Source organism: Rana temporaria, chromosome 5 (genome assembly GCF_905171775.1).
Source record: "Rana temporaria chromosome 5, aRanTem1.1, whole genome shotgun sequence".
NCBI lineage: Eukaryota > Metazoa > Chordata > Amphibia > Anura > Ranidae > Rana > Rana temporaria.
In genome coordinates, this window is record NC_053493.1 from 202,639,025 (window position 1) to 202,653,558 (window position 14,534).

Genomic DNA, 14,534 nt, shown 5'->3' on the forward strand with positions numbered 1-14,534 from the left:
TTTTTTTAAAAACAAAAATTATAAATTATAATATAATAAATAATTATAAATAATTATAACAAATAATAATATAATTATAATAAAAATTATTCAATAATGTAATCAACTCAAAATCACTGAAATTTGCTCAGTTGCAGAATTGTCGCTGTCATTACTTTTATTTTTTTATGACGAATTTCCCCACAAATCGCTATCGCACAATTCTGCAAGTGATTATAATTTATAATCGCTGTTTTCTAGCGGCTCTAAAGCCATTTTTGACATAAAGGGACACTTTTGGTTGCTATGGACAATCCACAGTTTGCAGGCAGAAAGAAAGGTTTTTATTATATAAAAGTACATGTAGAGCACTGGGCAGACCACTAGGGACAAGGGGGGTGTGTATTTTTTACATACAGTACTGTAATCTATAAGATTACAGTATACTGTATGTAATGTGTTTGTTTACCTTTTTGAATTTGGCGCCGTTCTCTGCTCCCGTGCGTCGTAACTTCGCAGGGAACGGAGATCGACGGCACAGGAGGACACTGTGTGAATCGAGCGAGGTCCCGCTCGCTTACACAGCGCGGTGGCGTCGCTGGATCCAGGGACAAGGTAAGTAACTTTGTCTGTGGCTGCAGGAAGGGGAGCCCGAGTCTGGCTCGGGGGTACCGCTTTTGGTATAAAAATCTTACCCCGAGCCAGACTCGGGAACACCGCCAGGGGGGTTAAAGTCATCATCAGTGTCAAAGTTATCATTGGTTATCATTAGATGCTATAGATGGCCTGGGTAAAGGAGATGATGGTGAGGAAATGGAAAATAGAGTCCTGGGTGTAGCTTTGGAGAAGAATGTGTGGTCTGCTTTGTAATTTTATTTATTTAATACATTTCATGTTAGTATTGTAATTTGGAATTTTCTTCCAAGTATTGTTATTTACTTGATAGTAAAATATCAGCATGTGCTTGGTAGTCTGTTTCAATGCCCATTCTCTGAGTGAAAGGCTTTAACTTGAACTCAATAAAATGTATTCCTAATAATAACGTCCTTACAAAAGTCTGAAGCTGGGCATTGTTTTAGCTTCTTTGTGTATATAGGACCTTTTCGGGCATTTTCTTCCAAAAAAAGACCAGTTTCATCCACATTAAAGATTTGTTCTGGACAGTAGCCACGTTTGCCTGCAATTTTATCAAACTGGTCTTGCTGCCTAATCGCCGACACTCCAATGATGTAGGTTGAATCTCTAACAAAACCGTTGAAACTATCCATGGCTTGCTGTAAAAGTTTCCATCGATTCTTTGCCTTTGAACACCTTCAAAGCCTCAAAAGATACTGAGTGCCTTAGTTTGAATTTTTAAAGGGCTCTTTTTTGTATCTGGGCATCAAATCAGATCGGCAGTAATTTCCCCATGTCATGAATGAGGCCTTTCTGCTGCCTAGTTATTATGGCTTTAAAGCCTGTTGATGCTTTAACGGCCTCTTTCACTCTATGTTTATCTTTCAGGATTGTTCAAATAGTTGTATGCACCAGCTCCAACTCATGTGCTATTGTTTTAGCTTTTTAACTATGAGCTTCATAGTTATTTATGACCATTACTCAAGATCAATAGCCTTTCTTTGTTTCTTGGTGCTTTCCCCAGGTGAAGTCATGCTCTTACTTTTTGCTGACATCTTGTACTATGGGGTGCAAAATAAAGTACAATACAGTACAGTATACAGTATCCGGCCCTCCAGGCCATTTCATGTGGCCCTCGCACCTCTCCTGCAGCTGCAGGAGAGCTCCAGCCCTCCTCTGGTCCTCCTCCAGACCCTTAAGTTCTGCTTTCAAGCAATGCATCCAGCTTCTTCCCAGCAGCAGCATAAGGAAAGAGGGGTGCACTGTGATGTAAGGGAGAGTGGGGGACTCAACTTCTGATGGCGGGGTGGCTATTGACATCTAATATATGGGGAGGGGATGCGCTGGAAATCTAATCTTACAGATACAAACGGCCCTTTTGAGGGCAATCATAAAGCTGATGTGGCCCAAGATGAAATTGAGTTCGACACCCCTGCAGTATTGTATACTATGTAGTTTAGCACTGTACTGTATACATAGTACTGTACATACAGTAAAGAACAGTAAACAAGTAGTAATGTACACAATACAAATTTATAGACAAATTACTGGACCACTGTATGCACAGTAGTGTTGGAGATTGCTAGTACAATACTGTAAATACATAGCAAAAACTCTGCGAGAACTGAGAATGCGAGACAAGATGCAATGCATGAAGCCAAGACGCCGTGCCGCCCTTTCCACATTCTTACACATGAACCAGCGGAGAGCTGGTCGTAAGTCCTGGCGATCTGTAAACAGGTAAGCTGTTAAGTGAGGAGTATCTGTATTGTTTCAGGTGTTTTCTTTATATGTCTTTATTGATATAGAATGATGGTGGTCCTTCTGCTAATTTTAAGGGGGCACAGGACACTATTGTGGGGGGCAGAGGATACTACTGTGTGTGGGAGGGGCAAAGGACATTAGTGTGTGTGTGGTGGGGGGCATGGGGTTGAGGACACTACAGTGTGGGGGAGGCAGAGGGGCAGAGAACACTGCAGTGGGGGAGCAGAGTGCATTACTGGGGGATTATGTGAAAGGGGGGCAGAGGTCATTAGTGGGGGGGGGGTGATTTGACACAATATGTGTTCTTCATGCTGTCTTTTTATTGGGGGCTTTACTTTTATTTATTTTTTAAAGGGCGATGATTTCCTCTATGTTGTCCAGGTGGATCTCAACTTCTGAAAGGTTACCTCCCCCTGATCTAGAAGGAGGGCAGAATTTCCCCAACAGGCTCTAAAACGGTTATTACCTGTGCTGATTGTGGAGGGATTCCACTTTGCTTATAAAGTCATTGTCTTGACCTGGAATAAAGCTTTTATTTGATAGGTATCCTGGAAGATGCACTGAAGAAATATAGTCTCCAAATTCAGCTGAAAAAAAAAAGAAAACGTTTATTAAAAACTATAAATTATAGTAGTTACATTGTTGTTTAACCCCACTATTGACACCTATACAGCGTAATTTATTTTTATAATGTCATTTAATTAATGTAATGTAATTTACTGACAAATGAGATTATGTGGACTATATAAATATGTTTCATTTTAAGTACCTTGAACATTGGCAGTACTCTCTGTTCCCAATATTATTCTTAGGGGAAAAAAAAAAAAAAAAAAAAACTAAACTGAAATAATAAAATAAAATGGCTTACCAAGAAAAATTGCATAGTGTGCAGAACTTTCTAACAATCTGTCTCGTGAGCTTACTCTACCCCATATACTTCTAAATTTCAGTTCTGTATTAAAGCTAGTAAACTATGTGTTTAAACAAGACAGATTACAAAAATAACATTGAAATGTTCTGTAATCTTCCAATACACATTCTACTCCAGAGCTACAAGAACTCCCACACCCGAATCTTTTAGTGATGTTCCAGCTTTACTCATGAACAGCTTTCAAAGCAGCTTAATCCCTGTTCAAGCTAAGAAAACAGCATTAGCTCCTTGGCAAATTCGCTTGGACCACAGCCACACAGTTCATCCTAAACTGAAACAATACTTAAGTGCACTAGTCTATATGTTTAAAAGCAAATATAGAGATAAGGTATTCTAAACATTAGAATACATTAAACTGCTACATATATGTTATAATTCATTGTATAGATTTACTAAAGCATACCAAAAGGTAACCCTTTGTTTACAAGCCAAAAATAAAATGAGCCTACTGAAATAAGTCAGACATTTGTAGGAATTAAAAATTACACATTATTTTAATAAAATATGAATATATCATATGATAATTGAATAGCATGCTGATTATTAAAGTACCTGTGTGTAAGCCATATTTCTACATTTTAAATATAGTACACAAACATATTATATACACATACTCACATTTACATTATTTTTTGGTTTACAAACAATTTTATTGAGTTAAAACGGAGTTCCACCCAAAAGTGGAACTTCCGCTTAAACCACTCCTTGCCCCCTTACATGCCACATTTGTATTTGTATATGTAATTTTTTTGGGGGGGAAGTGGGGGCTTCAGTAGGAGTGGGACTTCCTGTTTATATTGTAGGCCTGCAATTCTTAGGAATAACTCACTTAATTTTGTCTAAACAAGAGTCTAGTAGACATCCGGGGTATGATAACGTTTGAAACACAAAATCATAAATTATAATCTAATAAATAACTATAAATAATTATAAAAAATAATAATATAATAATAATAAAAAATAATCAATAATGTAATCAAATCAAAAACACTGAAATTTGCTCAGTTGCAAAATTGTCGCTGTCATTATATTTATTGTTTGATGACGAATTTCCCCACAAATCGCTATCGCTCAATTCTGCAAGTGATTCCAATTTATTATCGCTGTTTTCTAGCTGCTCTAAAACCACTTTTGACATAAAGGGACACTTTTTGGTTGCTATGGACAATCTACAGTTTCGAGGCAGAAAGAACAGTATTTATATTATGAAAGTGCATGCAGGGCACTGGACAGACCACTAGGAACAAAGGGGGGGTGTAAATATTTTATACAGTACTGTAATTTGTAAGATTACAGTATACTGTATGTGTATTGTGTTTTAACTTTTTTAAATTTGGCGCCGATCTCCACCCCCGTGCGTCGTAACGTTGCAGGGAACGGAGCTCAACGGCACTCGACACTGTGTGAATCGAGCGAGGAGACAGCTCGCCCACAAAGCGGGAAGACATCGCAGGATCCATGGGACAAGGTAAGTAACTCCCTGCCTGTATCCTGCGATGCAATCCCGAGTCTGGCTCGGGGTTACCGCTATTGGTGCTGAAATACCACCCCCCGAGCCAGACTCGGGAATACCACCAGGGAGGTTAAAGACAAAAATAGAGAGAAAGCAAAACCAGTCAATAGAATAACAAACTGGCAGGACATGTGATCATTAGGGCTCCATGTACACGGGACGCTTTTACAACTGCTCCTAAATTATTAAACTTGACAAATAGTAACCCACGTTTAAAACATCTGTTTTGCCACGTTTAAATGCCGCGTTTGCGTTTAGAAGCATTTCAATAATAAAAAAAACTATATATTTTTAAATGGCCAAAAACGAAAAACTCCTATAAACGAAACGCTGCTAAACGCGGGTAACCACGTTTAGTCGCGTTTGGTGTCTGAAACAAGGAAATCTTCTGCATCTGAACCCATTTTTTTGCTTTCAAAGAAACGCTGTTGAACGCAACTGCCTAAAAACGGCAATAAACGAGACTGTGTACATGGTTACATACGATAACATTGATTGAGTTACGGGGCAGTTGAAAAAAGCGTCCAACTGCCTCTAAACATATGTTTAGCAGCGTCCTGTGTACATGGGGCCTTAGTTAAAGTAAAACAAATCAGTAAGCAGGACTTGCATGTCCTGTACATGACAGAAAATTTGTAAAAGGTAAAGGTAATATACCAAAGCAGTAAAAAATGGTAATACATAGGCCCTTTTCACACAGGGCAGATTTCCTAAAGGAATCTGTTGTGATCAGCAGGGGTTCAGTTCACAGATTCCCTTATGATTGGAGTAGAGTAGGCGGATGATATATCTGTGAAAGGACAAAACCCAAGGAAGTGCCACCTAAGTGTAGTATTAAAAGTACAATTTAATCATCGGAGATGAGGAGATGGCCAGGATACACACAGAAGGATGGACACACTTGGATAGACAGGCTACGTGCTCAGATCATCGGCTCCTTCTAAACGCCTGGGGCTGTACTGCACTAACAACCATTTATACTGGAATGCTGCCTGTGGGACCAACACAGCCAGCAATTCCATGAAAAACAAGAAAAATAAATACAAATTGTAGCAGCACTGATTAAATGGGGAAAACTAATAGCAAATGGTGGGCGAGGGGATATCAACATACTAATAACCCAGAGCAGCTATATTACGCTAATAAAGCTCTCCCATCATTCATTAGTATGTTGATATTCCCTCTCCCACCATTTGCTATTTAGTTCTCCCCATTTAATCAGTTTTTTTTCCCCTTTCCCCTTTTTTCCCCTTTCTTGTTTTTCATGGACTTGCTGACACAGCGTTAGTCCCACAGCCAGCATTCCAGTATAAATGGTTGTTAGTGCAGTACAGCCCCAGGCATTTAGAATGAGCCGACGCTCCGAGTGTGTAGCCTGTCTATCCAAGTGTGCCCATCCTTCTGTGTGTATCCTGTCCGTCTCACCGTCTCCTTGTTTCCGTTCGGCTTTTTCCGGCGCATAGTTAAAGCTGCTATTATGAGGCGTACTCAATGTTAGGTATGGCAGTCCTTCCCGCGTACAATTTTGAATTTTTAACATCATTTGCGCAAGTCGTTCGCGAATAGGAAGTTGCGTAGAATGACGTCACCGTCGTAAGCATTGGCTGGTTCCGGTTTCATTTCGAGCATGCGCACTGGGATACCCCCAGGGACGGCGCATGCGCAGTCAAAAAAAACGTTGTTTACGTCGGGTCACGACGTATTAACATAAAACACGCCCCCATCACAGCCATTTGAATTCCGCGCCCTTACGCTGCGAGAGATACACTACGCCGCCGTAACTTACGGCGCGGATTCGTTGTGGATTCAATTTAAAAAAGATAAGTTACGGCAGCGTAGCGTATCTTAGATATGCTGCGCCCGGCGCAGATGTATGTGGATCTGCCCCTAAATCTATAGGACGGATTTGGACCAGAGTAACTCTGGCAAATGAAAGGGATGCATTGAGAGTGTTTCAAATTTGAGCCAAGGTACTCAATGTGCGTATTGGTGGCATGCCATTGTGCGAGTTTTGCCAGTTTTGCTGGCAAATAATGTTGCCACAGATTAGGTAGACCCAATACTACTTGGGCTTGGTGTCTATATAACATCAATTGCGCAAATCGAAAACTTACCACACATTTACATTCTAATGGACATTTACACATTAGCAAAGAACAGTTAGCTTTACACAAGCACACAAGGTAAACACTCCAGGAACTCTCAGGCCTCGTACACACGACCAAGTTTCTCGGCAAAAAACAGCAAGAAATTGCTGTGATTTTTTGCCGAGGAAACCGGTCGTGTGTACATTTTTCGACGAGGAAACTGTCGAGGATCCCGTCGAGCCAAAAAGAAAGCATGTTCTCTATTTCCTTGACGGGAATGGAGAAACTTGCCTTGCCGAGTTCCTCGACAGCCTAACAAGGAACTCGACGAGGAAAACGATGTGTTTCGCCCGTCGAGTTCCTTGGTCGTGTGTACGAGGCTTCACACGCACATTTTATTTATTCATTGCCCAAGATGTTTAACAGACATTAGGTTAATTACTATATCAAAGTAGCATATTATGCATAAAACTAAAAGGGGTCTCAGGATGCTTGTGCATTTACCATCAACCCGCTTAAATTGCTTAGCTTGTGTCAGTTTATGAAACAGATACTGTTTTTTAGCTATTTGGAGGTATTTGAAATCCCAGATAGGCTCCCTGCCTCTACTGTTTCCCATCAGATCAACCAACTTCTCATAGTCCCTTTATGTTTGGGGCTGATCATGTACTTTTTGCACAAACACCAGAATACCCCCAGAAGGCACTGCCATTTTGCCCTAAAAAAAAAAGGTAGAGAGGAGTATGATAACTTGATTTATAGATTTCAAAGAGAAACAGCTATATGTAGTTTATTCAACAACTGAAGATAGATACAGGCATAAAAAATGAAACATGTTTAGATAGAAAAAGAGGATGGGTGGAGAATTCCAGGTAAATAAGAAAGAAAATAACACAAAAAATTATAAAAATGGCCTTCCCTATGAAATACATTCTATAAACATTACTGTCCAAGACATAATGTCATATAATCATCAGATGGATGACCATCTTGCTAAATCTGATGAAAGTGGGCCAAGAGATTGGAGCTATACAAGCTGCAATACAAAGGGGGATGTATTGACCAAGGTTCCTTTCATTTTTAACCACTTCCATACAGGGCACTTATACAACTTCCCGCCCAGACCAATTTTTAGCTTTCAGCGCTGTTGCACTTTGAATGACAATTGCGCGGTCATGCTACACTGTACCCAAACTAAATTTTTATCATTTTGTACCCACAAATAGAGCTTTCTTTTGGTGTTATTTGATCACCTCTGGGATATTTATTTTCTGCAAAAAAAAATAAAAAATGACCGAAAATTTTGAAAAAATACGTTTTTTTTGTTTCCGTTATAAAACATTGTAAATAAGTTCGTTTTCTCCTTCACTGATTGGCACTGATGGTACTGCACTGACGGGCACTGATAAGGCGGCAATGATGGGCACCGATGAGGTGGCACTGATGTGGTGGCATTGATGGGCACTAATATGCGGCACTGATGGGCGGCACGGATGGGCACTGATAGGCGGCATGGATGGGCTTGAATAGGCGGCACGGATGGGCACAGATAGGCGGCACGGCTGGGCACGGATAGGCGGCACGGATGGGAACGGATAGGCGGCACGGATGGGCACTGATAGGTGGCACGGATGGGCACTGATAGGCGGCACGGATGGGCACTGATAGGCGGCATGGATGGGCACTGATAGGCGGCACGGATGGGCATAGATGGGCACTATTGTATGTGTTGTACTAATGGATGCCAATCAGTGCCAAACAATGACTGCCAATCAGTGATGCCCATTGGGGGCACTGATTGGCATCCATTTTTTGTGTCCTCATCCCTGGTGGTCTAGGGTGGCATACCTTTATTTTTTTAATCCCTGGTGGTCTAGTGGGCATCCCTGGTGGTCCAGTGGGCATCCTCGGGGGGGCTGTGCTGATAATCGATCAGCACAAACCCCCCCGTCACAGGAGCAGCCGATCGGCTCTCCTCAACTCGCTTCTGACAGACGCGAGTGAGGAAAAGCCGATAACCGGCTTTTCCTGTTTACATCGTGGTCAGCCGTGATTGGACACGGCTGATCACGTGGTAAAGAGTCTCCGTGAGAGACTCTTTACCTTGATCGGTGTTGCGGGGTGTCAGACTGACACCCTGCAACAACGATCCCCGCGATGCGTGCCCCCGGGGGCGCGCAGCGGCTCAGAATCCTGAGGACGTCATATGACGTCCAGTCAGGATTCTACAACCACTTTGCCGACGTCAATTTGTCATTTTAAAAGGAGGTTACTATATTTAATTTTTAGCGGAACACCACACACATATAAGTAAATATTAATTTGATTGCATAAGCCAAGCAAAGACGTTACTCCTTATATTTATTTATTAGGACCATGAAATAGGGTTATGTGAGGGAGAGACACATCATTCAAACATTTTAGGGTGAAAGGCTGTGGTTGGTTTGAGGAGTCCACAACCTCCAAAAATATACAAGTTATTTACTTTATTCTTCTTTTCATGAAATATTGTTGTGCCTCGTACACACGATTGGAATTTCCGATGAAAAAAGTGAGACGGAATTTTTTCGTCGGATATTCTGACCGTGTGTATGCCCCATTAGACTTTTTGTCCATACAGACGAACTGAATTTCCGATAGAAATTTTTGTATCGGAAATTCCGTTCGTCTGTATGGAACTCCGACGGAGAAAAAAAACACGCATGCTCGGAAACAAGTCGACGCATGCTCGGAAGCATTGAACTTAATTTTTCTAGGCTCGTCATAGTGTTTTACGTCACTGCATTTTGGACGGTTGGAATTTGGTTTGTTCCTGTGTATGCAAGACAGGTTGAGCGAAATTCATGGGAAAAACCTGTCGGAGTTTATTCTGACAGTACTGGGTTGGACCCTCTTTTGCCTTCAGAACTGCCTGTATGGGGCATTACTGCTTATCCACATCCAAAAAAAGCATGTTTATATTGTCTTAATCATGGGCGAGTTTTATTTTGTGTGGAAAGAATACGTTTTGCTTGTATATAAGAACAGCCTGAGAACAACATGTATACAGAACAGTCACCTGGAAAACTTCCCTCTAAACACTATGAAGTTCACACATAGATAAAAAAGAAAAAAAACTCAAACTAAAAAGTCACCTCTCATGTATAAAATGTAAAGTTCACTGTTACTTACATGGACAAGCATTACTCTGCAAGCAAACATTTGCATATTTACATGTATATTTACATGTACACATTGACTTATATAAGCACTGGTCAAATTTGTGTAGTATTACAGGCAACACTGGAATGTATTGTGTATACTGCATATTTTTAAAAGGCCTGGTAGATTGCCTCTCCCTTATTATGGAACAAATGCAAGATACTCGTGCTCGCTCCCTGGTCATACAAAAGATCTGTTGCCAGCACACCATAAAATCTTCTCTAAAAAAAAAAAAAAAAGTCTTTATTGTTCAGTATGTTATACATTATGGCCCGGATTCAGAAACAATAGTCTAAGTTGTAGGCAGGCGTAGCGTATCTGAGATACACTACGCCGCCGTAACTTAGGGCGCAAATTCTGTATTCAGAAAGAACTTGCGCCCTACGTTACGGCGGCGTAGTGTAAATGTGTCGGCGTAAGCCCGCCTAATTCAAATTTGGCTGGTAGTGGGCGTGTTGTATATTAATCTATCATGACCCCACGTAAATTACGCTATTTTCGAACGGCGCATGTGCACGCATGCTCAGTATCACGTCGAATTTTCAAATTAAATTACGCCCGCTCAATATCTAGACGACGTGAATGTAACGTACGCAAAGCCCTATTCGCGAACGTTTTACGCAAACGACAGAAAATTGGACGCTGTCCCGACGTCCATACTTAACATTGGCTACGCCTCATAGAGCAGGGGTAAATTTACGCCGGTCCGACGCCTTACGTAAACGACGCATATAGATACGCCGGGCGCAACTACGTTCGTGAATCGGCGTATCTACCTAATTTGCATATTCAATGCGTAAATCTACGGAAGCGCCACCTAGCGGCCAGCGTAAATATGCAACTAAGATATGACGGTGTAAGAGACTTACGCCGGCCGTATCTTAGTAAAATTCTGGCGTATTTTGCTTTCTGAACACAGAAAGAAGATACGCCGGCGCTTCCTAGAACTTACGCGGCGTATCAATCGATACGCCAACGTAAATTCTATCTGAATCCGGGCCTATAGGTGCAACTATCAGAGCTTCCTTCATCAGGCAAAAGTGACATGTCACTTTACTCAGCACTGGGTTGGACCCCCTTTTGCCTTCAGAACTACCTCAATGCTTCATGGCATAGATTCAACAAAGTGTTGGAAACATTCTTCAGAGATTTTGGTCCATATTGACATTATAGCATCACACAGTTGCTGCAGATTTGTCAGCTGCACATCCATGATGCGAATGTCCCGTTCAACCACTTTGAGACGCTTTGTGACCTGGTGCATTATCCTGCTGAAATGAGCCATCAGAAGATGGGTACCCTGTAGTCATAAAGGGATGGACAATACTCAAGTAGGCTGTGGAGTTTAAACGATGCTCAATTGGTAGTAAGGGGCCCAAAGTGTGCCAAGAAAATATCCCCCCACACCATCACCACCAGCCTCAACCATTGCTACAAGGCAGAATGGATCCATGCTTTCATGTTGTTTACACCAAATTCTGTCCCTACCATTTGAAAGTTGCAGCTGAAATCAAGACTCCTCAGAACAGACAATGTTTTTTCCAATCTTCTATTGTCCCATTTTAGTGAGCCTGTGCGAATTGTAGCTTCAGTTTCCTGTTCTTAGCTGACAGGAGTGGCACTCAGTGTGGTTTTCTGTTGCTGTAGCCCATCTGCTTCAAGGTCCAATGTGTTGTGCGTTCAGAGATGGTATTCTGCACACCTTGGTTCCAACAAGTGTTTATTTGAATTACTGTTGCTTTTCTATCATCTCAAACCGTCTGCCCTTTCTCCTCTGACCTCAACAAGGCATTTTTGTCCACACAACTGCCGCTCACTGGATATTTTCTCTTTTTTGGACCATTCTCTGTAAACCCTAGAGATGGTTGTGCATGAAAATCCCTAGTAGATCCGTTTTTGAAATACTTCGACCAGCCCGATGTCACCAACAACCATGCCACGTTTAAAGTCACTTAACCTCCCTGGCGGTATGATTCTGTCTGGAATTACGTACCAAAAGCGGTACAATTATTTTGCAAGGAAATTTGGCGTTTTATACTGTAGGCCTGTAATTCAATCAACTCAAAATCACTGAAATTTGCTCAGTTGCAGAATTGTCGCTGTCATTACTTTTATTTTTTTATGACGTATTTCCCCACAAATCGCTATCGCACAATTCTGCAAGTGATTATAATTTATTATCGCTGTTTTCTAGCTGATCTAAAACCATTTTTGACATAAAGGGACACTTTTGGACAATCTACAGTTTGCAGGGAGAAAGAACAGTTTTTATTATATAAAAGTACATGTAGAGCACTGGGCAGACCACTAGGGACAAGGGGGGTGTGTATTTTTTACATACAGTACTGTAATCTATAAGATTACAGTATACTGTATGTATTGTGTTTGTTTACTTTTTTGAATTTGGCGCCGTTCTCCGCCCCCGTGCGTCGTAACGTCGCAGGGAACGGAGATCGGCGGCACACGGGGACACTGTGAATCGAGCGAGGACCCGCTCGCTCACACAGCGGGGATGCATCGCTGGATCCAGGGACAAGGTAAGTAACTTGCCTGTGGATTCAGCGAGCAGGTAAGCCGCGCTGCTGCACACTCTGCACGTCCACCCCGAGCGTGACTCGGGGATACCGATCCTAACATTGGAAACCCACCCCGAGTCACGCTCGGGTTTACCGCTAAGGGGGTTAAATCCCCTTTCTTCCCCATGCCAATGCTCGGTTTGAACTTCAGCAAGTCATCTTCACAATGTCCAGATGCCTAAATGCATTAAGTTGCTGCCATGTGATTGGTGGGTTATTAATTTGTTTTACCAAGCAGTTGAACAGGTGTACCTAATAAAGTGGCCAGTTAGTGTGTCAATGCACATTAGGACGATTAGGGGCATACCGTATTTTCCGGCGTATAAGACGACCTTTTGGATGCCAAAAAATGCATCCAAAGTCAGGGGTCGTCGTATACGCCAATGACAGTCTCCGTGACTCCGTCAGGCTGCGGGCATCCATGATTTAAAAGCCGCGCCTCCTCTTGAGACTGTGCCCTGATAGGCGGAACACAAATTTTCCCAGCAGGGCCTCTGTTTAGTGTTCCGCCTATCACGGATGCCTTCTCATCCTCGGACGAGAGGACACTCGTGATAGGCGGAACACTGAACAGAGGGGGAGGAAAATTTGTGTTCCGCCTATCACGGAAAAGTCTGAGGAGAAGGTGCGGCTTTTGAATCATGAATGCCTGCAGTCTGGAAGCCATAATCTACAAAAAAATAAGGTAGGGAGATCGTCTTGGCAGGCACAGTGGGGGCAAGTGATGGCACTGTGGGGGCAAGTGATGGCACAGTGGAGGCAAGTAATGACACAGTGGGGGCAAGTGATGGCACAGTGGGGGCAAGTGATGGCACAGTGGGGGCAAGTGATTGCACAGTGGGGGCAGTAATGGCACAGTGGGGGCAAGTGATGGCACAGTGGAGGCATGTAATGTAATGTAATGGCACAGTGAGGCATGTAATGTAATGTAATGGCACAGTGAGACATGTAATGTAACGTAATGGCACAGTGAGGCATGTAATGGCACAGTGAGATTTGAAAAAAGCCTGTTTCTGTCAGCGGTTGTTCCTGTCAGTGGTTGTTCCGGCTACCCCTCAGCTTCCAGAAAGACTAGTAGGAAGGGGGTAGTCTTATATGGCGAGTATATCCCAAAACCAAAATTTTTCCTGGAAAAATAGGGGGTCGTCTTATACGCCGGCAAATACGGTATTTTAGGCTCAGTGATTAGAGGCAGGAAAAGAAAAAACTCTGGTTTGAATTTTTGATAGTAGCTTTCTGGCATAAAAAAATGCTAAACTCTCCCAAACTGTGCACAAATATCTTTGACTCTCCCTGGTCATGCCACCCGCCATCATCTGCTGATTTCATGCTAACAGAAATCGTCATGTTCATTGATTTAAAATTGCACAGTCCATAGCTTTGAAGTTACTAGGCCAGTACACAGCCAAGTTACTAGGCCAATCTCAGAACAGTATATACTGGAGATTAATCATGTGACACACTCCCATATTTTTGGAAAATGATTTTGTTTATAAAAAAAAAAAAAAATGTACTATATTACCCAAAATGGAGTTTTCATTATAGAAGCTTAGAAAAAACTTTGATTTAATTATAAGTGTCAGGATTGCTCATTTAGGACATACAGTGCCTGCATCCAAAACTCTTAATTCAGTTTTGGACAGAGCATGGATGAAGCTATAAAATCTGTCAGTTTTTCTTTTGCGGTCTGCATGCCTGTTGGGGAGACATTGGTAAATGTGACAGCATGTTGGTACATTGATTGGATCTATTGGGTATTTTTTTTTTTGGTCCTATATTTCTGTCCTATGTGATTAATAAAACCCATTCGTTCGCTCCTAAGTTTATTTATGAAGAATATATTTCATTAATCGGCACGCCAGTGAGCA

At 41.9% G+C, this 14,534-nt stretch overlaps 1 protein-coding gene across 1 annotated transcript in view; it reads right to left on the reverse strand.

The window, feature by feature from the left end:
• Window positions 1-14,534, reverse strand: part of PTPN3 (protein tyrosine phosphatase non-receptor type 3) — a 268,489-nt gene that overhangs the window by 100,102 nt on the left and 153,853 nt on the right. The window contains exon 8 of the mRNA XM_040353487.1: window positions 2,825-2,945. Within this exon, the coding sequence (XP_040209421.1) occupies window positions 2,825-2,945 (121 nt within the window). The remainder of the gene's footprint in view (window positions 1-2,824; window positions 2,946-14,534) is intronic.